Source organism: Salvelinus sp. IW2-2015, linkage group LG11 (assembly GCF_002910315.2).
Source record: "Salvelinus sp. IW2-2015 linkage group LG11, ASM291031v2, whole genome shotgun sequence".
Classification (NCBI taxonomy): domain Eukaryota; kingdom Metazoa; phylum Chordata; class Actinopteri; order Salmoniformes; family Salmonidae; genus Salvelinus; species Salvelinus sp. IW2-2015.
In genome coordinates, this window is record NC_036851.1 from 3,789,817 (window position 1) to 3,816,242 (window position 26,426).

Below are 26,426 nucleotides of genomic sequence, written 5' to 3' on the forward strand. Positions count from 1 at the left end.
TCCACAATGGTCAAATCATAGCACTACCGATACAAATAACAATGTATAGCCTATCTAATGCTGATTCCAGCARGTTCAAAAAGTGGGGCTCAAGGTATACTATGACACCAATTCAGAACATGCCGCTATTAGAGAGATATACCAGAGATAGTATAATTCATGGTGGCGTGTTGTTACACTTCCTTAAATTACCCCCTCTCAGATCCTCAAGCTGTTATCAGCTCTCATTAAAGATGGAGGGAGGCAGTCCCTGGAAAAATCATGAAATAAATTGATTTAATCAGCAGAGCACTCMGAGGGCCCACTCCTGGGTGGCGAGGCGCTCCCTTCAGTGTGCTGCACATGAAAGCAGTGGGGTCTATCGGTGTGCCTCCGCAGAATTCAGAGAGCTGAAAATAGGCTTGTGGTGATAATGATACTGGGAAGCTGGTAGTCTTGTCTAATGACGTTTCAGCGTGCATCTCCTCAATTTTCTCGATCGCTCTTCTTTTTTTGCAAAGTGCAAGGGGAAAAAACAGATTTAGGCCATCGTTGTCTCACAGCTACCAATTCCCCTTTTCTGGTATATGTTTTCCTCCCATTTTACCTCTATCTTCCTTCCTGTGCCAACTGGGGCTTGATCTGATACCGTGAGATTGTTAAAGCTTTACGGAATATCCCCAATTTACCAACTCAGTAACACTTTAACACCCATCGTCATAACACGTTATCTGGCTATGGTTATATTATAATATGACAAGTTATAATATGGTCATAACACTGTCATGACACATATTTAGACCTGTTGTGACAMAATTGTTTTATTTTATGGCTGGTTATGACACCTACATAAGAGTGTCAAAACCCACAAAACCTACCACACAAGGCAAAACATTCCATTACACCATAGCCTACATGTCAACAGTATGTTTATGTAATATACTTTTCATTACAACAAAACAAATGTTTTAAGGGACAACATTTCAAACGAAAAGGAAACTTCTMGGCAGGGAAAAAAACTCTTATGTCATAACCAGCTTTAAAACAACGCAATATATGTCACAACAGGTGTAAACATATGGGTCATGCCAGTGTTATGACCACATTATGACAGGTTATGACAAGTTATGTCAGCTTGTATTATTATGACGTGTTTATGACCGTGTTACCAAAAACTCCCCGCAGAGTGCCAGTTGAAAAAGACGAGGGCAAACAGGGCCCTGGTCTCCTCTGCTTTTTCCCCCCGAATGCACCCGAAACACGCACTGATAGCCGTTGTGTGGTTTGTCCATGCTGCAAAAATATCAAAACCAGAAAATGGAAGTTAACCCCATTTAGCGGAGAGCTTTCAATAAGGGCCACAGTGGGCCGGATACCTCCCAGAGAGGATGCAAGGATGCGACACCCGACAACAGTGGTGGTAGACGACAACAGTCACTTGGCCCATTTCTCTCTCTTGTCCTCTTAAATGGGAATTTTTGCCTTTTATTCATGCACCTATCTGGCTACTTTTATCACACCAGATACATTCGCCATGCACAACCAAAGCAAAACGACACCYTGTGTCGTCTTTGCTCTCGCCAACCCTGTAAACGTTGCATCGCCTGTTACCTGTTAGCACGTGTTCACTGTTCCATCTGTCATGATGACTTCCCTGGATGGCACYTTTTCATAATTGCGCCCTGTGCCAGAAATCACTCAGACTCAAACGTCTGTGCATCTCTCTGATGGGCGGTGTGGCGGGCACAGTTCAAATGGCCCCAGCCAATGAGGAGTGGCGGTGAGAACATGCTGCTGATAGGTTGTGCTGACACAGGCCTTTGCGCGTACCAAAAGAAATGAAGTAGTGCACCTTTATTAATGGAAGGGAGGAAAAGCAATGCTTTATGATCATTCTGCACCTTCCCGAGATACCATGTCCCTGAGATGAATAGGAGCCCGGTGATAGATGAGGCATTTACTCCCAAGAATGCAAGCACAATGCATATTGTAATGGCCCTCCGAAAATGTTTGAGAGACAATACTTTGCTTTAGAGAGCAGACCATTATTCTTCCATAAGGAACTGGCAAAGATTGACAAAATACTTTCCCCAAAAACTTTATGATGGATTAGAACAGCAGATTTAAACCCCATGATGATAGCATAGTTAGGACGTTTGAACGCTCTCCATGTCACCCTACCGGTGGTATTAACGTCATTATAACTTGGGCCCAGTTTTTCCCGCGGGTCACATAGTCAGGCCAAAATTCCTGGCCTTAGTTCTAAACCGTTACGTGGACTTTCTTAACCTGCGGTATTACGGTGTCCATATTAGGACAGCCATAGCAACTCCCTCTGAGACTGGCCTAATATGGACACCATACAAGTCAACTATTACCTCATTTCTCTTTAGTCATAGAGTAAACTCCCTGAGTATGACCTCAAGGCATCTGTAGCTTCTTCAGTTTCTGTCTACAGTCTGCAGTCTTTCCAACCATGGAGGAGCTAAATGTGGCCTGGTAATCTGGCTTAGTTGATTACATGGGAACACACACTGAGCAACACCCTCTAATGGGGGACTGGGTCCGCCGCTGCTACGCATGGCCGGGTACCTTCACGGGTGGTCTCCCATGCTCAGGCGAGGATTACTACCCACTCCTCTGCTTTACTCCTCTTCCGCATTTCTCTCTCTCTCTCTCTCTCCCTGTCTTTCTGTTTGTTAGCCTCCCTCTTTCTCTCTCTCTGTCTGTCTGTCTGTCTCTCTCTTATCTTTCTCACTGTCTGTCTCTCTTATCTCGTTCCCCCCTGTCGAGAGGAAGGAAGGAGAGATACGGAGCCGTTCAATGCACTGGAAGCCCTGTGCTGTCTCTTGTGGGTAATGTCGCAGGGTAMCAGGGCTGCGCTGGTTGAGTGGYGAGCAGGGTAGCATGCAGCGAAGGGGAATATGGGAAAGAGTGAGGCACTTCACCTCATTAGATGCGATGCTCTCGCAGGCGTTCAGTTTAGTTCGGATACAATTTACCTCTGGCAGAAGGGTACCTCTCAAGTCTGCTTGGTTTTGAGTTCACTTTCTGAAAGTGAAAGTGTTTGATAATAATCAGTTTACATGCTCCATGGCACTCATTCATAGCTGTCCAAATCATGCTGCCAATTCATGCTCCCTTAAACCACCATTATCTATCTATCACAGGGGTTCCAAATTGACATCAGGAAATTCCAGTGACCTCAATCATTTAACCACATACATTTGGGAACCACTGACCCAGGCCTATATTCTAATCTCCATTGTCCTCTCTCTCTCTGCCCCCTCAGCTCCCCCCACGCCCATTGCCCCTCCGGAGCTCTTGGCGGTGGGTGCCACCTACCTGTGGATCAAGCCCAACGCCAACTCCATCATCGGGGACGGACCTATCATCCTGAAGGAGGTGGAGTACCGCACCACCACGGGCAACTGGGCCGAGACCCACATCGTGGACGCCCCCACCTACAAGCTTTGGCATTTGGACCCCGACGTGGAGTACGAGATCAAGGTTCTGCTGACCCGGCCAGGCGAGGGAGGCACGGGTCCCCCGGGACCTCCACTCATCACCCGGACCAAGTGTGCTGGTGAGTGGAACAATGTGGTTTCTTTGTCTGTGTTGTGTTTCTGTCGGTGTTCTATTATGTTGATGTGCTCGTCTTGATTTAGGTCCACCATTAGCTGACGCCTTAGCGACTGCTAGTCTTCCTGGGTTCCTTCTAACTAGAGAATAATTAACAATCTGTAGATAGGCTATACTCCTAGTTTGAGGGATAGTGTGTGGATTTCTACTGCTCATCTTTCAGTGCTGTATACATTGGGCTCCGATTACCAGCTATTTCCTCTTTGATGATGGGAGCTCTATTCCCATTATCTAAGTGAAGGTTATCGAATTCATCACACGTGAGAACAGTCACTTTTTCCAAAACGTGGAAAACGAGAACCAAATAGATTTTTCCTTGCAACATTGAATCAATGAGTTCACTGTGCACCACCTGCCTRCATTAAGGTCCACCCCACCTTCGGCTTCTGAAGTTCACACTTCCTGATTCATCCGAGACTCTCCGTTTGCATCCCAAATGGCACCCTATTCCCTTTATAGTGCACTACTTTTGACCAGGGCGCATAGGGTAGGTGGGAGACATTTTTGTTGTTGTAATTATTGGCCCAGTGGGTAGCGTATGGAGCTTGCGGAAGAAAGACACACTTCATTTAATAGTGACTGCTAATCAGATCAACCCTTTGTGTGCGTGTGTGTGTGTGTGTGTGCAACTGTGTCTGTATGTGACTGTTTGCTTGTGCATGTGTGTGTGCGTGCGTGCAATGGCTCCTGTGGGGCTCTGATGGGGAATGATAATTGAGGTGAGCAGATGAGCAGCCGTGGGAAGTCTCTGTTCTCCAGGTGAGAGACATGATGAAGGAGCTGCGTGTGGCAGCGCCAACACAGTGGGGAAGCACCAATGATCTGGAGAAAATGAAACACTGTTTGTGTCCCCTCTCTCTTTTTCCCCTTTTCTTTCTCTTTCTCTCTCTCTTTCTTCCGTTCTTTCTCTCTTTCTTCTTTTTCTGTTGAATTCTCTCCTTCAATTTAGTCTCTATTCCTTTCTGGCAGGTTTTTTTCTCTGTATTTCTATAATCCTTCTCTCTCTTTCTCTTATTCTCTTTCTCTACTTTTCTTTGAATTCTCTCACTCTCTCTCCATTGAGTCTGTATTTCTTAATCTCTCTCTCTTATCTATTTCCCCCTGTTCTTTCCCTCTCATTACCCACTGCTTTACTCAACATCTCATTCTTGTTCTCCGTCTGGAAAACTGATTGGATATAAGGGCAGAAGGCGAGACCCAGATGCAGAGGAGGCAGATGGTTAGAGTCTTTGTAGTTTAATATAATCCAAAAGGAGTAGGCAAGAGAATGGTCATGGACAGGCAAAGGTCAAAACCAGATTCTGAGTCCAAGAGGTAAAGAGTGGCAGACAGGCTCGATGTCAGGGCAGGCAGAAGGGTCAGGCTGGCGGGTACCGAGTCCAGAAAAAACAGGCATGGGTCAAAACCGGGAAGACTAGAAAAAGAGAATAGAGAACAGGAGCACGGGAAAAACACGCTGGTTGATTTGAAAACATACAAGACGAACTGGCACAGGGAGACAGGAAACACAGGGATAAATACACTGGGGGAAATAAGCGACACCTGAAGGAGGTGGAGAAAATCACAAGAACAGGTGAAACAGATCAGGGRGTGATGTTGGATTTGCAAAAACTCATCAATGTAAGATTATTTTTTATTTTTTTTACACAACGTTTAATCTATATTCAATGACAGGTTGATATTTTTGTGGTTGATTCCACGTTGAATTCCCATTAGTTGACAACTCACTCAATGTAAATCAAAACTTGATGTTGAACTGATGTCTGTGTCCAGTGGGACACTTGCTGCCTTCTCAAACCTTTTGAAGTTTATGCAGGGTGAACATGTCTGGGAGTGTGTCTGTGTGTGAATCTGCCAATGTGCCTGTCTCCAATCTTCGGCCTTTGTCTTTTTCTATGTTGGTACTGTGACTGTGTGTTCAAGCTAGTTCGCGCTGCTCTAAGTGCCTCTGTGTATGCGTGTGTGTTTATGTGCTCACATTTGTGTGCGCGTGTCTTTGTGTGGTCCTTTGGCAGCCACCATCGCTCTCTGTACCAGTAAACAATTTAGCTAGGTGAAAATGATGTGCTATAGTGGTTCCATGCCACCGGCTCTGCAGGTATCCACCACACCCCCACCGCCCCCCACACACACACTCCTGGGCCCCCTGCCTCAGAAGCCCCACTCCCTCTCAGCGGGCTTCCACAGCACTTCTTGCCTGATGAAATGCACCCAATTCCAGCTGACAGACACAATCTGATCTGCGCCACCGCCAGCCGCATCCGTTTGCATTATGCTAATCCAGTCGCATGTAAAAAGCGCTTCTTCGCTAATGTACAGCTACGGGCGGTGGCATTCACTGTGACATTCATCAGGCGTGTGTGGAGAAGACGCTGCACCGCACATTATCACTGTCAAAGGCAAAGGCAATGAACAGAGCCCCCCTGGAGGAAACTGTGGAAGATGTTAGCACCGAATGGAGCCGGAATGGAGGCTGAACGGAACACGCAGGAATCGATACGGTCCGCATGAAGAGGAGTTTGTAATACATCCCCAAACAGGCTAAAAAACAAGAAGAGMACGTTTCTTGGGTTGTGAGCCGACCGCTCTCGGACCAGTTACAGATTGCCCCGTCACTTTGGATTGGGCTGTGGAAGCTGACCTGAGAGCGGTGTTGACAAGGGGTTAGATATTTCTGTACAGTAAGCTACGCAGTYCTGTATCTCAACTCGYTTCAGGCTCTGTTATTAATGCAACACAGTATGTGTTCCATCCAGAAGGTGTTGGTCCTCAGCCTAAGTTACATGAATCAGAACAAACCCCGCTTGACATGTTCGAACTACCACACAATTGTGGTGTGTTTCATGTGAGCTGAAGATCGGACACTGTTCGAGATGTCCGATTGCACGAAGATGAGAGTCAGAACCAATAGACAAATTACGCTGCTTGAGCATTTGCGTTTGTGCACAAGTGCGTGTGTGTGTGTGTGTGTGTGTGTGTGTGTGTCTACCTGCGGCCCAGATCGATGTGGAAGAGGCTGCCTGTTTTCATCATATCAGAGGCAACCAGGAGGGAGAGAGAGAGGATGAAGAGGGAAGGGTGAGGAAGGAGGGAGGGAGGGGAGACAGCGGGAGCAGAGTGGAGGTGATGTGGAACAAAGGTGCTGCTGGCCGCGGCCCAATAGCTCTGTACTGTAACTCCTCTGTGTACTGGGCTAGCTGGGCTGTGTGAAGTGCAGCAGAAAGAAACATATGTTTTCTGAAGTGTCGGCCGCCGTGTTTACCTGTCAGAGAGATCTCGTGCCGGGGTGGGGGGGTGTAGAGAGGAGAAGGGCCTCAGAAATGGGTCAGAGAAGGGCCTCATAAATGCTCAGGGCCCGCTCGCTTGTCTGCCTGGCTGATTTGAGTGTTGGCAGCCTGCAGCGCTTGAGTGGGCGCTGTCGTGGCACACCAGAGCTGAGGGGGAAACACAAAGCACACATTGCTATTCACATCTACATCCTCCAACACCTGGGTGTATGACATTTACAGTGGATGCACTGTTATCTTATTAAATTCAGGTCACATTTAAGACCCATTACTACTCTCCGCCAGGCAGTTGTGGAGTAAGTACCACATTTTCATACTTGAGTAATGACTCAAGTAAAAGTGAAAGTCACCCTGTAAAATATTACTTGAGTAAAAGTGGTCTAAAAGTATTTGGTTTTACATGCACTTAAGTTTTAAAAGTAAATGTAATTTCTAAAATATTTATATACAATATAATTGGACCAGTTTCCTGTCCTGCTGAGCATTCAAAATGTAATGAGTACTTTTTGGTGTCAGCGAAAATGTATGGAGTAAAAATTACAATATTTTCTTTAGGAATGTAGTGGAGTAAAAGTAAAAGTTGTCCACAATATAAATAGTAAAGTACAGATAGCCCAAAAAACTACTTAAGGACTTTACACCACTGCCACCAGGTGACGATGACGGACGTGACATCTTTGGCTCCCAGCGTGTCGCTTCATCTCATGTGTCATCCCGCCGACTGGCACACAGTCCACTCGTTAGGAGGTGGACTGAAGATGCTTTTAATCCATTTTGCGCTGAGCGTGAATGATCTATAAACTATAGACCTCCGCTTGACTGTCAACCAAACAGGATTTATTCTTATTATCTTTCCCCTCACGTTACGATAAATCTCCCCCTGTGCGTTGGAAGATGAATGTGATAATGTGCTTGTGAAAGCTGTGGTGGCAAGAGTTCATCCTACTCCTCCCGCAGTCTCTCTCTCCCTCTTTCTCTCTCTCTGTCCTTGGCTGGTTGCCCCGAAAATACCCACCTACACATGTTTCCCCCTCCTGGATGATAAAATGGACACTCTCCAATATCCTGATTTGCTGTTTTATTAGGTAAATCCTATCCATGAATACGTTTTGGAAAATGTTCAAATTTACATTGGATAATTTTTTATATTCTGATGAAAAAAGGGCCTTTTTAAAACATCTCATAGCTTCCTAAACTCTAGTGTTAAGTTTGAAGTTTCTGGGTTTCTTAGAGTTCAGGCACATTTAATGATTTATATGGCTCTCTCTTTAGACTGCCATGCTTTAGTGCTTTCTATTACCATTGCCCTTCATGAGATTTTCATAGATGATGGGCAGTGGACCGTTGTCTGGCCTAGAATTCATGCCGAGCCCAAARTCATGGTTTTAAAGGACAACGCTACTGTTAATTTGTTTGCATTATTTCTGGGCAAGGAGAAGATGGCTTTGCTCGACCTCCACGGCTGGTCTCCTGGGCCAGCATTAATCTCTCCGCTCGCCATGATCTGAGAGGAGGACTTTGCAATATAACATTTATCCCCAACAGTTCTTTCTCTCCTAAGTCGCCGCTGCTACTGCCACGGAGGGGCTGTCCTGCCGCACATGCGCACACAGACACGTGCACACACGTTACGCTCGCACATACACGGACACACTTTCTTCACTCTCACACAGGTCACTCATCTCCCTTCAGGGAGTAGTGAGGGAGACATGGAGGAGCGCTCTGAGGATCTGGGGGACGCAGCCTCGCCTGGATTGATCACTCTTTAAAACACCTTCCCTCCTCTGTTAACTGAATGAATATTTATGAGGCAGGATCTAATGTGTCTCCTGGCTTATGTCCTCACACTATTAAGAGATGGGTATTTGATTTACCAGCAGGATATATGACTTTCCTTTACTTCCGTGCCGACTGCAGCTTTTTGATTTAAAAGACTCAAGCTTTAAAAACAACATTTTGTACCGGGTGAAGGGACAGGGATATTTTAAACTATAAAATGTTTGAATCAAAATGAGTTAACATACTGCAATTCTCCTCGAATTGTGACGAGGACAAGGGGACAATGTGCTGTAGTGAAAGAAGCATGAAATAAAGCTACTGTCACGAGGGACTAGGCGGGTGAGGAAGGAATCAGGCGCAGAGAGTTCCACAGGGAAAAGGTGCACTTTAACGCGGCACAAAACAACAAACCCACAACACAGGGATAATAATATGGACCACCCAAAACACAGGGTGCCAGGTCCAGAACACGAACACCTCTACCTAARGTACACACGTAACACAAACACAATCCCGCACAAAACAAGGGCGGGGACACGTACTATAAATAAGGAAGCCCATCAAGCACATACAACAGGACACAGGTGAAACTAATAAGACACAACCAACAGACAACGAAAAAGGGATCGGTGGCGGCTAGTAGGCCGGTGACGACGACCGCCGAGCACCGCCCGAGCAGGCAGGGGAGCCAACTTCGGCGGAAGTCGTGACAGCTACTCACACATCATGGAGTCTTTTCACCAATGACATCTTGCTTTATGTCTAACCTAGCACTCAAGATGCGCTTGTGGGCCTTGTCAAGAACTTCAAGACTATCAAAAGCCAGGTCAAATATCCTTATGACGCAACAAAGACAATAAGCCAAGTGTCTTCAACGACTCGACCAGGGAGGCCCGTTGAGAACGGCTAATCCTTGCTTTTTCTTCCTAACATGGAATGTTAAGGGATTTAAGGCACCATATAAACAACATAGGCTTTTTTTAAAACACTGACGCACCAGTCAACACTGATCGYCCACTCAAACTGGGCCCAAATTAWTCAGAAAGGCTCTTCACATGCTGAACGGCCTCTATTTCTACTCTCACCTTCCCCTCCGCTCTCCCCTCTCTCTCTATGGGGATTATAATGACAGGCCTGAGGATAAACCCCACTGGTGTAGCTTGGTAATAAAGGCTGTGTTTGTGTGTGTGTGCYTGTGTGTGTGTCTGTACGTGTGTGCGTGTGCGTGTGGTAATGAAGATGGTAAGGGAAAGCTCTTCAGAGAGAGCTGAGGCCTGAGAAAGCATGTTTCACATTTCCTTTCACAGCACGTCTCACAGACACACACACAGCACGCCAATATGTTGAATTACGCACAGAGATCGTGTAAGTAGTGGCACCTTTGGAAAACACAATTTCCAAGGTGTTTGTGTGTGGTTAATGTGTGCATGTATGCAATGCGTATGGGTGATTGTGATGATGGTACAGGGGGAATTGGGGGATGTTCATGTGTGTACCAGTCAAAAATTTGGACACACGTACTCATTCAAGTTTTWTTTTTTTCTACATTGTAGAATAATTGTAAATATATCAAAACTATGAAATTACACATATGGAATAATGTAATATCCAAAATAGTGTTAAACAAATCAAAATATATTTTACATGTGAGATTATTCAAAGTAGCCACCCATTGCCTTGATGACAGCTTTGCAAACTCTTGGCATTCTCTCAACCAGCTTCATGACGTAGTCACCTGGAATGCATTTCAATCAACAGGCGTGCCTTGTTAAAAGTTCATTTGTGGAATTTCTTTCCTTCTTAATTTGATCCAATCACTTGTGTTGTGACATGGTAGGTTTGGTATACAGCAGATATCCCTATTTGGTAAAAGACCAAGGCCATATCATGTCAAGAACAACTCAAATAAGCAAAGATAAACGACAGTCCATCATTACTTTAAGACATGAAGGTCAGTCAATCCGGAAAATTTCAAGAACTTTGAAAGTTTCTTCAAGTGCAGTCTCAAAAACCATCAAGSGCTATGATTAAACTGGCTTTAATGAGGACCACCACAGGAAAGGAAGACCCAGAGATTCCTCTGCTGCAAAGGATAAGTTCATTGTCTGCACCAGATTTGCCAGTTCTTGCTGTGAGATGTTACCCCACTCTTCCACCAAGGCACCTGCAAGTTCCCAGACATTTCTGGGGGGAATGTCCCTAGCCCTCACCCTCCGATCCAACAGGTCCCAGATGTGCAGAATGGGATTGAGATCCGGTTTCTTTGCTGGCCATGGCAGAACACTGATATTCCTGTCTTGCAAGAAATCACACACAGAACGAGAAGTATGGCTGGTGGCATTGTCATGCTGGAGGGTCATGTCATGCCTGCAGGAAAGTTACCACATGAGGGAGGAGGATGTCTTTCCTGTAACGCACAGCGTTGAGATTGCCTGCAATGACAACAAGCTCAGTCCGATGATGCTGTGACACAACGCCCCAGACCACGATGGACCCTCCACCTCCTAATAGATCCTGCTCCAGAGTACAGGCCTTGGTGTACAGCTCATTCCTTCCACGATAAACGCGAATCCGACCATCACCCCTGGTGAGACAAAACCGCGACTCGTCAGTGAAGAGCACTTTTTGCCAGTCGTGTCTGGTCTAGCGGCGGTGGGTTTGTGCTTATAGGCGACGTTGTTGCCGGTGATGTCTGGTGAGGACCTGCCTTACTACAGGCCTACAAGCCCTCAGTCCAGCCTCTCTCAGCCTATTGCGGACAGTCTMAGCACTGATGGAGGGATTGTGCGTTCCTGGTGTAACTCGGGCAGTTGTTGTTGCTATCCTGTACCTGTCCCACAGGTGTGATGTTCGGATGTACCGATCCTGTGCAGGTGTTGTTACACGTGGTCTGCCACTGCGAGGACGATCAGCTGTCCGTTCTGTCTCCCTGTAGCTCTGTCTTAGGCGTCTCACAGTACGGACATTGCAATTTATTGCCCTGGCAACATCTGCAGTCCTCATGCCTCCTTGCAGCATGCCTAAGGCATGTTCATGCAGATGAGCAGGGACCCTGGGCATCTTTCTTTTGGTGTTATTCAGAGTCAGTAGAAAGGCCTCTTAATTATCCTAAGTTTTCATAACTGGGAKCTTAATTGCCCACCGCCTGTAAACTGTTAGTGTCTTAATGACCGTTCGACAGGTGCATGTTTAATTCATTGTTTATGGTTCATTGAACAAGCATGGGAAACAGTGCTTAAACCCTTTACAATGAAGATCTGTGAAGTTATTTGGATTTTTACAAATTATCTTTGAAGGACAGGGTCCTGAAAACTGGATGTTTCCTTTTTCGCTGAGTTTATGTACTGTACGCTACTGATGTGCAGGTTGACTCATAATCCACAGTCCCCACGGTTGTATCCACAGGGCGATCAGGTTTCGGGTCATGAAATATTGTGTGGACGAAGGTTGATGGGCAGGTTGAATAAAGAGAAAACAATGCATATAATTTTTTACAAATGTATAATTATTGTGCAATTCATGTGTAAAGTGGCTACTTTGAGATCTTTCATTCTTTTTATCTGCCATTCGTGCATACGTCAAGTCTAAGCTTTAGGGCCTACCTCTACAAGCGCCAAATACACGCAATTGCCAAATGCTTTTGGGAACTTGTGCAGAAAAAGTTTARGTCGATCCACTGAGGTGAAAAGGACAATGTTGGAGTATATTTCAACAAGAGGAAAGCTGCAAAATGGAGAGTTGAAAATAAAGAGAAGGTAGCATGYCCAGAACAGTAGCGTAGTGTTTGGCCCTATACAATTTCGACAGTCAAAAGGGAACTGTATTGTTCAGATGGGTTAAATAGAATAATATCTGAAATATGGACACTGACTGTAGTAGGTCTATAACCTCTCACCCTTTATAATATTATATACCACAATTAGGGCTGTTGGTCTCACGGTAATTGACCAWTAYTTAACATAAACACAATTAGCATCTCCTGGCTTCCACGCATAGCTTACAAGCCACTGACTCAGACCTTTGGAACAACATTTTTAAAAAGTCTAATAAATCTATTTAATATAGCCTACACCATTACAATAATTTCATTATTTATTTTAGACAGGTCTAAAGAAACATGATATGAAGAAAATGTGTATTTCAGAAGAACAGAATTACATACTACATAGTTGTCCTTATGTTTGGCCCTGATCTGCCTATGCCTTAAGGCTGTGGGCTACACTAGTTAATTTAGCAGACAGAATTTGCTTCGAATGTATATTATTTTATAGTATGAATAATACAATTTAACATAGCTGATTAAATTAGAAATATATTTCTCCAAAAGATTCAAAAGGGTTCAGTCTCATCGTCAACAGTGAAGAGGCAACTCRGGGGTGTTGGCCTTCTAGGCAGAGTTCCTCTGTCCAGTGTCTGTGTTCTTTTGCCCATCTTAATCTTTTATTTTTATTGGCCAYTCTGAGATATGGCTTTTTCTTTGCAACTCTGCCTAGAAGGCCAGCATCCCGGACTCGCCTCTTCACTGTTGACGTTGCTGCCAGTTGTGGACTTGTGAGGCGTCTGTTTCTCAAACTAAACACTCTAATGTACTTTTCCTCTTGCTCAGTTGTGCACCTGGCCCTCCKACACCTCTTTCTATTCTGGTTAGAGACAGTTTGCGCTGTTCTGTGAAGGGAGTAGTACACAGCGTTGTACGYMATCTTCAGTTTCTTGGCCTTCATTTCTCAGAACACGAATAGACTGATGAGTTTCAGAAGAAATSTGCGTGTTTCTGGCCATTTTGAGTCTGTAATCAAACCCATAAATGCTGATGCTCCAGATACTCAACTAGTGTAAAGAATGCCAGTTTTATTGCTTCTTTAATCAGAACAACAGTTTTCAGCTGTGCTAACCTAATTGCAAAAGGGTTTTCTAATGATCAATTAGCCTTTTAAAATGATAAACTTGGATTAACTAACACAATGTGCCATTGGAACACAGGGGTGATGGTTGCTGATAGTGGAACTCTGTACGCCTATGTAGATATTCCATAAACAATCTGCCGTTTCCAGCTACAATAGTCATTTACAACATTAATAATATCTACACTGTATTTCTGATCAATTTTATGTTATTTTAATGGACAAAAAATMTGCTTTTCTTTCAAAAACAAGGACATTTATAAGTGACCCCAAACTTTTGAACGGTAGTGTATACTAAAGAATATATGTGTGAAATTTGTTTTGATTTTGTCACGTCCATTGTAAAGATGAGACCAAGGCGCAGCGTGAGTAGAGTTCCACATAATTTTAATCAACTGAAACTCAACTAACAAAACAACAAACAACCGAATGAAACGTGAAGCTATTTGAATAGTGCAGACAGGCAACTAAACATAGAACAAGATCCCACAAACACAAAAGGGAAATGGCTACCTAAATATGATCCCCAAACAGAGACAACGATAAACAGCTGTCTCTGATTGAGAACCATATCAGGCCAACATAGACATACAATACACCTAGATGACAACACCCCTAGACATACAAAACCCTAGACATACAAACTAGCGTACACACCCTAGTCACACCCTGACCTAACCAAAATATATAGAAAAACWGAGATATCTAAGGTCAGGGCGTGACAGATTTAGATTTGACAGTTATCATGCACCTTCCTTGGAACAGGGGCAGAGGGATAAATACTGTACATGTCATCTATGCACTTAAATATTGAATGGAGGACTCTTTTCCCGTAGTTCATTTTAATACCAACCAGATAGGCTATACTCCTGTTGTAAAGCGAAGCAATGTGCTTAATATTAGGAAAGTTGAGAAATAAATATAGTAGGCCTAGCCTATAGAAAGCTGATGGGACCCTCCTCTTTTTAATAGAGGCCATCAAAACTATGTTTTCTCACACAATTGCATAGCCTATAGAAACYTTGCTCAACATGAGCTCATGGGTTCTCATGAAGTGTTTGATTTGATTTTTGATTACATTTGCATTGATGTCAGCATGATTAGAGGGACAATAGAGTGCTGAGTACCAGGCAGTTAGCCAGTTTGGTAGACTACTAATGACAATCAGCAGCATCAGAGCTTGGAGAAGTCTAATTACCGTGACTAAACAGTCACGTGGAATTTGACTGCAGTCGTGACTACCAGTGTGGCGGTAATACTGTACCCTAACCAAAATATACAGTATATCCCAATCTCTAATCTCTTTCAAATGTATGTCTTACATCCTGGACATGTTATATAAGATTTGACATTGGCTGATTGAATTTGATGTCTGCCAACAATTGAGACGCAAAGATTAAGTTGATATGAAACTAAGCTCTTCAGAAGCAGCAAGGGCAGTGAAATTTATGACAGARATGTTACATTGATTCATTTTGGAAGAATTACAATCATAGCTTGGTATAGTTTTTTTTGCATTGTCAAAGACTCACCCAAATAGAGATGAATGTCATTGAGAATACGTTTTGAGTACAATCTGAGACTAAGATAAAGAGCAAAAAAAGTAATACTCCTATATTTATCCTGAAGACTAATTAAATGTCCAATCAGYTGGTCTGTACAATCCATTTCCTATGAAAGCCTTTTGTATCCTGTTCCTTTTTATTGAACATAAACACCTTTTTTCAAATGAATTTATATCTCATGGGGGGTCAATGTTGTAATCTGGGTCTATAGGTTATAAAAAATGTTTGTGTGGTAACAGGGCTTATAAATCAAACATTATGAATAAAACAAATCAATATGTTAACCACTACAAACAAATCCAAAGCTTTTTAACTTAAATACAAGTATCTGTCCCTGTGTAAGAGCCTTTATTAAAAATGAATAACGGTTTGGATTACAGCTCCTGCTATGCAATTGTACTTAAAATTGTCTCGTATTCAATCATTTGTTGTTTTTCTGATACCACATTCTGCCATCATAGTCTTTCTGCCTGGAAGTATGTGGGTGTTCTATTAATACATGTATGAGAGTAGGGACAGTGAATATAATCGTTGCAAATGGCTATAAGACTGAAACCCTTCCTCAAATAGTAATTTTTAAAAATTCATCACACGTACCATAGTGTAACAGTTGATTACAACACAGTGCAGACATAGCCACAGGAAGTAGGGGTGCTGGAGGTGGGGCCGCCGGAAAACGTGTGGCGAGGTGACATTTGCCACATCATTTTTTATTTTGTTTAATAAAATATATTGATGCAAAGCATTAAAAAGAGGGGCAAATCTCTGTTTTTTTWGACCGATTTGCCTCATGATACATGCACACTGAGTGTACAAAACAGGAACACCTGCTTTTTCCATAACATAGACTGACCAGGTGAATCCAGGTGAAAGCTATGATCCCTTATTGATGTCACTCGTTAACCCTCCTGCTGTGTTCCGGTCGAATTGGACCGATTTACAAGTTTTCTCTCTGAAAAATMTACTTAATTTAATCTGATTGTCATAAGGTTCCATGATTTTGTCCACATAGGGCATCTGAACACACAAAATAAATGTTGATGATTTTCATAAAATTTTGTACACCTATCGTGTTCCCGATCAAAAATGACCAGTCATTAGAAATGAATGGGTGAGACTATAATTAGTGTATAAAATTGAGTTCAGGCACATGCCCATTCATCAGATGGACACACTTCCTCTCCCAGACCCCCACATGCATGTTTGTTTGAGCACACACACCACACACACACGCACGCGCACGCACACACACACACACACACACACACCTCACTCCCCTGCTTGGCTTCCATGGCAACCCCCACGGGAACCTTTCCCCAATAGAATCTTTCCCCCACGGGAACCACACCTGTTGGCATTCTCACAAACAATCGCTACATTGTTTCAATAATATATAGAACTTTTCTCGCATCTCTGGTATATAAAGCTTTTTTGAGGCCTTGCTCACAATTKATTCTGTGGCAGCACAATGACCAAACGATATACTGTATGTGAGGCTCTTGATCATATCTTTGATCATGACACTGGTGAGGAGGAGAGAGGCCAGGAAACTGACAGTGAAGATGCATTAGAGTAGGAAGTGTCAGAAGTTGAAGACAACACAGAATATGATCCAGACCAAGAGACAACCGATGAGGAACATTCCAGTGATGAGGAGAGGGCCCTGCTGAGGTTGTTGTTACATTCCGGTCAAAGAATGGGAATTTGCCCTGGTCTTCCTCCCCACCTGAGAGGAGAGGTCGGCTGTCACCTGAAAATGTTATCAGGATGACCCCATGGCCAACGAGATACGCCATATCCCYGGTTGATGACATAAAATCTTGGCACTATTTAAACATTTTAAATGGTTTCAAAACAAACATCCTTGTTAAACTTTGACACAAAGTAGTCTGTGATAAATAGCACAATATGTTTCATCTGAGTATTTGTTATAGTCAAAATAATCCATACATTTTGCTTTTTTTACTCAAAAATGAGTTGAATGAGCTCAGGTCAATGAGGCCTTACAGGCCATAAATAMCAAATAGAAGTTAAAAACMTGTAATCTTCACAAGAACTTAAGCTGATAAAAAGATCTAACACAACATTAGGTGATAATATATGTATTATTATGGATTTATAATCAGCTATAATGGGGCGGTCATTTTGGAGCGGGAACACATCATTAATTAACATGAAACGAACACAACAGGAGGGTTAAATCCACTTCAATCAGMGCATATGAAGGGGAGGAGACGTGTAAAATAKGGATTTTTAAGCCTTGAGACAATTGAGACTGTGAGACTGTGACTTGAGATGYATTGTGTATGTGTGCCATTCAATGGGTGAATGGGAAAGACAAAATATGTAAGTGCCTTTGAACGGGTTATGCTCAATAGTTTCWAGAATGGTCCACCACCCAAATGACATCCAGCCACCCTGACACAACTGTGGGAAGCATTGGTGTTGTATAGCACACTGTATTACTTACATGTATACCACTAATATAAGGACAGGACATGAGACGGGAGTAGAAACTAATGTGGGCATTGTTTAATGCGTTTCACAGGACAAAACATTCCAAGCATTCCAATGTATGTAAACAGGGGGGTGTTACTGGTGCCCTAAAGCGACAAACTTTAGGGCACCACACAACATATACACAACATATTCCTCCACTTTTGATGCCTCATAAGGAAAAAGTAAATATTCACTGTTTTATATATTATTATATTTTTAACATAACAGTTCTCTTAATGTAAATAAAGGAACTTTTCAGAATAACCTTTTCTGAACTAGGGAAAGAGGGTAGAATGCCTCAGTTCCCAGACTTAACCCTGGGGTGTATTCTGCCCCAATGTCGGAGGTTAGTCTGAACTAAATACTCAGCCTTTCAGGTGGTCATCTTTTTCTTGCTGGGTAATGGCGARGTAGAGGTGAGTCTACTTTGTTTGTCACTTGACAAGAGTCATCTCTGAGGTTGGTTCCTGGCAACAGTTGATCCACGTGTCTTCTCCAGATGATGTTCTCTGGTGTGTGAACTGTGTAGGACACAGGGCCTGTTTGTGCGACCACTCTGGCTGGTATCCACTTTGGACATTTACAGTAGTTCCAAGCATAAACTCTCTCTCCATCTCTGAAGCTTTTGTCTTTTGCTTTGCTCCGTCTCTCCACCTGTGCTCTCTGTTGTGTCTGTACGACCTGTTCAGTCTTTGGAGGTCGAGGTTGTAGCATGGGGGGTGTTTCTGTAGGTCAACAGGYAGGTGTTTATGCGTCTATTGAGGGACCCGTTCCCTTGTGGTGATTTTAAAGCTTGCTTCATTGTCTGGACAAATCTTCCAGCAAGGCCATTRGTTGCAGGGTGATACGGAGCTGACTTTATGTACTGAATTCCATTTACTTCCATGAATGACCGGAACTCTTCAGACACCAGTTGGGGGCCATTATCGCTAACGAGTTGAGTTGGCAATCCAAAGTGACTGAAGATTGACCATAGCTCTTTGATGGTTCTCTCCACTGAGGTGCTCTTCATCACCTKAGGCCATTTGCTGTGTYCGTCGACTACGACTAAGGGCATATGATCCTCCAGTGGGCCTGCATAGTCTATGTGGACTCAACTGCCAACGCTCCACTGGGAAGTCCCATGGGTGTAGTGGRGCTAGCTGAGGCATGTTCCTCATTTTTTGACATGRAGAACATGACTTGGCCTTGTCTTCGATAGCTGCGTCTAAACCTGGCCACCAAAAGTAGATGTCGGCAATCCCCTTCACTCGCACCATGTCACAGTGCCCTGAATGGAGTTCTTTAAAAACCTGCCTTCTCAGTGGCAGAGGTATGATTACTTTAAAGCCCCATAGCAAGCATCCAGACTGAACTGTGAGCTCCTTTCTCCTKACCAGACACGGCTTTAGGCGATCCGACAGCTCTCCTCAAATCCAATGAGTGACAATGTCCACGACCTCAGACATGACTGGATCAGTGTGGGTGAACTTTTTCACTTGGACAGATGTAACTGTGGCATTCGTTACTTCCTTGAAGTAGAAGATTTAATCCTCAATGTGTACGACATGTAAGGGAAGCCTTTAATTAAGAGGCCGTCTGCATTGCAATGCTGCTGAGACCTTCTGTTCTTGATATCGTCATAGTGGCTGCAAGCGACGGAATGCCGATGTGGGGACCAAAGATGGAGGTGAGAGGTCTATGGTCCGTCAGAAGTGTGAATCTTCGGCCAAACAGAAACGGAAAATTGTATTTCTTAACTCCGAACACGATGGCCAGTGCTTCACGCTGTGCATAATTGCTCTCGGCTTTACTTAAGGTCCGTGATYTGAAAGCAATTGGCCTTTCTTCACCTGATGGCATGATGTGTGAGACAACAGCGCTAACGCCATAAGGCGATGCATRACATGCCAACTGTAATGGCAAGTTGGGGTTGAAGTACGTGAGGGCCTCTGACTGAGCTAAGGTTGTTTTCACTTTCTTGAAGTCCTCCTCACATCTGTCTGTTCACTTCCACTGTTTGGTTTTGTTCATAAATTCATGCAGTGGCTTTAAAATGTTAGCTAGGATTGGCACAAACGTTGCGTAGTACGTCAGTAGTCAAATCAATCAATCAAGATGTATTTATAAAGCCCTTCTTACATCAGCTGATGTCACAAAGTGCTGTACAGAAACCCAGCCTAAAACCCCAAACAGCAAGCAATGCAGGTGTAGAAGCACGGTGGCTAGGAAAAACTCCCTAGAATGGCCAAAACCTAGGAAGAAACCTAGAGGAACCAGGCTATGAGGGGTGGCCAGTCCTCTTCTGGCTGTGCCGGGTGGAGATTATAACAGAACATGGCCAAGATGTTCAAAATGATTCAATAGATGGACCAGCAGGGTCAAATATAATAATCACAGTTGTTGTCGAGGGTGCAACAGGTCAGCACCTCAGAAGTAAATGTTCAATTGGCTTTTCATAGCCGATCATTCAGAGTATCTCTACCACTCCTGCTGTCTCTGGAGAGTTGAAAACACCAGGTCTGGGACAGGTAGCACGTCCGGTGAACAGGTCAGGGTTCCATAGCCGCAGGCAGAACAGTTGAAACTGGAGCAGCAACATGGCCAGGTGGACTGTGGACAGCAAGGAGTCATCAGGCCAGGTAGTCCTGAGGCATGGTCCTGGGGCTCAGGTCCTCCAAGAGAGAGAAAGAGAGAGAATACATAAATTCACACAGGACACCGGATAAGACAGGAAAAATACTCCAGATATAACAGACTGACCCTAGCCCCCCGACAAGAAAAACTACGGCAGCATAAATACTGGAGGCTGAGACAGGGGGGGGTCGGGAGACACTGTGGCCCCGTCCGACGATACCCAAGAATGATCTCAGCTGACTCACATTCTGTTTTGATGGAGCCTTCACTTTAATGGTGCCTTGAGGAGCCCCGAACTGTCGATGACGTGGCCCAGGTACTCTACAGAAGGCCGGGAAAACGTGCATTTTTCCTTCCGGACCCTCAGACTGTACTCCTCCAGTCTCTGTAGTGTAGTGTCCAGGTTTCTCAGGTGATCCTGCTCGTCATTGCCGGTGATGAGTAGAACATCGAGGTAACATTGGACCCGGTGTGCCCGCTCAGTATCTGATCCATAGCTCTCTGAAACAAGGCCTGGAGCTGAGGTTATTCCAAAAGGAAACGTCTGGTACCTGTACAGTCCTTTGTGATTCAGTATGGTCAACAGTACGTGTGACTCTTGGTCCACATGCATCTGTAGATAGGTCTGTCTATCTTACTGATTTTCTGTCCTCCAGCWAAACCAGAAAAGAGGTTGTCGCTGACGGGAGTAGAAACTAACATGGGTATTGTTTAACCTGTCMAGGACAGACGTTCCGCTAGCGGAAACCCCCCAACATTCCACTAAAAAGGCAGCGCGCGAAATTCAAAAAGATTTTTMMGAAATATTTAACTTTCACACATTAACAAGTCCAARYCAGCAAATGAAAGATAAACATCTTGTGAATCCAGCCAACATGTCRGATTTTTWAAATGTTTTACAGCGAAAACACAACATATATTTATGTTAGCTCACCACCATATCCAAAAAACACAGCRATTTTTTCACAGCAAAGAAAGCTTTCACAAAACCCACAAATAGAGATAAAATGAATCACTAAACTTTGAACATCTTTATCAGATGACACTCATATGACATCATGTTACACAATACATTTATGTTTTGTTCGATAATGTGCATATTTATAGCCACAAATCTTGGTTTACATTGGCGCCATGTTCAGAAATGCCTCCAAAATATCCAGAGTAATTACAGAGCCACGTGAAATAACAGAAATACTCATCATAACACTTTGATGAAAGATACATGTTTTACATATAATTAAAGATACACTGGTTCTTAATGCAACCGCTGTGTCAGAAAAAAAATAAAAAAACTTTAGTAAAAAGCACACCATGCAATAATCTGAGACGGCGCTCAGACATTCTCCGCCATGTTGGAGTCAACAGAAATACGAAATTACATCATAAATATTCCCTTACCTTTGATGATCTTTCATCAGAATGCAGTGCCAGGAATCCTAATTCCACAATAAATCGTTGTTTTGTTTTATAATGTCCATTACTTCTGTCGAATTAGCAACTTTGGCTAACTGTGGCCAGGAACTGGCAATCTGCCAGACCAGTCACTCCAATAGCTCTCATCCGGCCCCACATCATGCTATTGGCTTCATTCAACGTTCTACTGACTGTTGACATCTAGTGGAAGGCGTATGAAGTGTATACAGATCCATAAATGACAGAGATTTGAATAGGCGATGACTTTACCATCGACCCATTTCAGATTTTTCACTTCCTGTTTGGAAGTTTGCCTGCCAAATGAGTTCTGTTATACTCTCAGACATAATTCAAACGGTTTTAGAAACTTCAGAGTGTTTTCTATCCAATAGTAATAATAATATGCATATATTATCATCTGGAACAGAGTAGGAGGCCGTTCAATTTGGGCACCWATTCATCCAAAAGTGAAAATGCTGCCCCCTATCCCAAACAAGTTAATGTGTTTCACAGGCCAAAACATTCCAAACATTTCAATTTACATAAGCAGGGGGGCGTACAGGTGCCCCAACAAGAAAAACTAGAATATCAGTATACTGGAATTTCTCAGAGTGTGGTGCCAGGAAAATAACCTCTCACTCAATGTCAACAAAACAAAGGAGATGATCGTGGACTTCAGGAAACAGCAGAGGGAGCACCCCCCTATCCACATTAATGGGACCGCAGTGGAGAAGARGGAAAGCTTCAAGTTCCTCGGCGTACACATCACTGACAAACGGAAATTGTCCACCCACACAGACCGTGTGGCGAAGAAGGTGCAGCAGTGCCTCTTCAACCTCAGGAGGCTGAAMAAATTTGGCATGGCACCTAAAACCCTCACACATGTTTACAGATGCATCCTTTCGAGCTGTATCACCACCTGGTATGGCAACTGCACCGCCYCAACCGCAAAGCTCTCCAGAGGGTGGTGCGGTCTGCCCAACGCATCATCGGGGGCAAACTACCTCCTRTCCAGGACACCTACAGCATCCAATGTTGCAGGAATGCCAAAAAGATCATCAAGGACAACAACCACCTGAGCCACTGGCTGTTCACCCCGCTTGTCCAGAAAGCTGGGACCGAGAGACTGAAAAARAGCTTCTATCTCAATACAATCAGACTGTTAAATAGCCATCAATAGCACATTAGAGGCTGATGCCTATATACATAGACTTGAATTCACAGGCCACTTTAATAAATGGAACACTAGTCACATTAATAATGTTTACATATTTTGTATTACTCATCTCATATGTATGTACTGTATTCTATTCTACTGTATCTTAGTCTATGCCGCTCTGACATTGCTCATCCATATATTTATATATTCTTCATTCCATTCCCTTTCTCAGATTTGTGTGTATTTGGTATATGTTGTGAAATTGTTAGATTTTACTGCACTGTCAGAGCTAGTAGCTCAAGCATTTCGCTACACCTACAATAATATCTGCTAAACATGTGTATGTGACCAAAATAARTTGATTTGACAACAGTTTGAGTCAACATGGACCAGCATCCCTGTGGAATGTTTTCGACACCTTGTAGAGTCCATGCCCCGACGAATTGAAGCTGTTCTGAAGGCAAAACGGGGTGCATCTCAATATTAGGAAGGTGTTTCTAATGTTTTGTACACTCACTGTACTGTACCATGAATGGTCCTCCTAATATTGCGCAATTCGTCTGTCTCTTCTTTGGCCTGGGCTATTGTTTGCGTTCAAGACAAGGTCATTTTTTATTGCTCTSAATTTGTTARTGTCAGAGTAGCCACTCATTTCGGTAATTTCTGTGGTATTACAAAATATTCTGTTAATGTCTGCTATCATGTATATTACATGAAATGCGTCTAGAAAACCCCCCAAAATAATCTAAAAACGMCTCTTCTCAACTGTTTCCCACTACACAAATGTGATTATCTCCTCTTAAGTACTGCATCTGTCTCAACCCTCAACTGTATACACAAGGCYAAGCCTGGTAAGGAGCATCTCTGAGAATGGTGAAGATACGATGAGAAAGCTTTTACAATGACACACTGTCAATGGCACCAACAAAGAAATAGGTTTTTATTAGAGAGCATTTTATAAAATGTTGGTCACATATGTCATCCTGCTCTGGTTCTTTGTTCTGAAACTAACAATTTCTAGTTCATTATAGACCTGAATTGACCAGCGAAGGCACTGTGTTTCGTCTGAGGCTGAGGCCTCGCCATGCTAAATGGTCTCATTTCCCCCTGAAATCAGCGACATCAATAACACAATGTAATAGCTCTTTCCTTTTCTCAGTCCCTTCAACTGAGACATTACGGTGCCCCTGTTAGACACAATAGGTAACTCTGCATTGAAAATTCATCATTCACGCATATTTGGGCATATCTAAGAAATAGGGAATCCATATTGTGTCTTTCGCATCTGTACACTTTTCTTTTTTCCATCATGGACAAGATTAGTGATCTTTCCTCTTTTTTTGTTGTGCAAGGACATGGCACTCTGCCTTGTTCGATGTCTCTGCGGTCGATCAAAACAAGCTGTTAGTGAATAGGGTCCATCAGAATGAGATCAGTTCTGTATACAAAACAGCGCTAGCACCCAGCAGGACACTGCTTTAATAAGTTGAATGTAGCCATGGCGCGGCGTTTTGGGCAGTAAGAATTGCCCATCAAACACGGGGGCCCGCATTAAGGCAATAACTTGTACATAATTGCCAGGTCTCGTAATTGCCCTGGGTGAATTGTTCCTAGGCAACCTCCCTTCAACATCATCATCTCAATTTGAGCTTGGAGAGGAGAGAACTTTGACCTGAATGATGGACAGAAGATAAGAAAAGATGAGCTGCGCCTGTCAGTCAGAAAATGTCATTCATTAGCTTTTTTTCTTATACTCAAAATATTTAGTTTTGATTTTTAGATAAATAAAATGAAATACAATTGCAAAACAGTGTGTTTAAATCAATTATTTGGTGACAATGGATATATTTAGTATAGTGTTATTTAACCCTTATTTAACTAGGCAAGCCAGTTAAGAACACATTTTTATTTACAATGACGGCCTACCAAAAGGCAAAAGGCCTCTTGCGGGGACGGGGGGCTGGGATAAAAAAAAAAGTAGGACAAACACAAATCACAACAAGAGAGACACCACAACACTACATAAAGATAGACCTAAGACAACAACACATCATGGCAACAACACATGACAACACAGCATGGTAGCAACACAACATGACAACAACACGGTTGCAACACAACATGGCAGCAGCACAACATGGTAGCAGCACAAAACATGGTACAAACATTATTGGGCACAGACAACAGCAAAAAGGTAGAGACAACAATACATCCCACGAAGCAGCTACAAGTGTCAGTAAGAGTGTCCATGATTGATTCTTTCAATGAAGATATGGAGATAAAACMGTCCGGTTTGAGTGTTTTTTGCAGCTCGTTCCAGTTGCTAGCTGCAGCGAACTGAAAAGAGGAGCGACCCAGGGATATGTGTGCTTTGGGGACCATGAATAGAATGTGACTGGCAGAAGGGGTGTTGTATGTGGAGGATGAGGGCTGCAGTAGATATCTCAGATAGCGGGGAGTGAGGCCTAAGAGAGTTTTATAAATAATCATAAACCAGTGGTTCTTGCATCGGGCATACAGAGATGACCAGTTTAACCTCTACAGAATCGGTGACCCTATACCGGGACAGTTGATGCTAACGTGCGCTAACGTGCACTAGTGTAACTAGAATGACGTTGTAAGTAACAACTTTCCAGGACATAGACATGTCTTATATACAGTTGAAGTCGGAYGTTTACATACACCTTAGCCAAATACATTTKAACTCAGMTTTTCASAATTCCTGACATTAAATCCTAGTAAAAATGCCCAGTCTTAGGTCAGTTAGAAACACCACTTTATTTTAAGAATGTGAAATGTCAGAATAGTAGAGTGAATGATTTATTTCAACTTTAATTTCTTTCATCACATTCCCAGTGGGTCAGAAGTTTACATACACCCAATTAGTATTTGGTAGCATTGCCTTTAAATTGTTTAACTTGGTCAAACATTTCGAGTAATATTCCACAAGCTTCCACACATAAGTTGGGTGAATTTTGGCCCATTCCTCCTGACAGATCTGGTGTAACTGAGTCAGAGCTGGTGTAACTGCTCACACACGCTTTTTCAGTTCTGCCCCCAAAGTTCTATAGGATGAGATCAGGGCTTTGTGATGGCCACTCCATACCTTGACTTTGTTGTCCTGAAGCCATTTTTCCACAACTTTGGAAGTTTGTTTGGGGTCATTGTCCATTTGGAAGACCCATTTGCAACCAAGCTTTAACTTCCTGACTGATGTCTTGAGATGTTGCTTCAATATATCCACATAATTTTTCTGCCTCATGATGCCATCTATTTTGTGAAGGTACACCAGTCCCTCCTGCAGCAAAGTACCCCTCACATGATGCTGCCACCCCCGTGCTTCACGGTTGGGATGGTGTTCTTCGGCTTGCAAGCCTCCCCCTTTTTCCTCCAAACATAATGATGGTCATTATGGCCAAACAGTTCTATTTTTGTGTCATCAGACCAGAGGACATTTCTCCCAAAAAGTATGATCTTTGTCCCATATGCAGTTGCAAACCGTAGTCTGGCTTTATTATGGCGGTTTTGGAGCACTGGCTTCTTCCTTGCTGAGCGGCCTTTCAGGTTATGTCGATATAGGACT

General features: G+C 43.4%; 1 protein-coding gene across 1 annotated transcript in view; it reads left to right on the plus strand.

Annotated features, from left to right (window-relative positions):
- The window catches only part of LOC111969673 (receptor-type tyrosine-protein phosphatase T-like), a 398,678-nt gene that overhangs the window by 206,978 nt on the left and 165,274 nt on the right, over window positions 1-26,426 (plus strand). Inside the window, exon 7 of the mRNA XM_070445814.1 lies at window positions 3,272-3,565. Within this exon, the coding sequence (XP_070301915.1) occupies window positions 3,272-3,565 (294 nt within the window). The remainder of the gene's footprint in view (window positions 1-3,271; window positions 3,566-26,426) is intronic.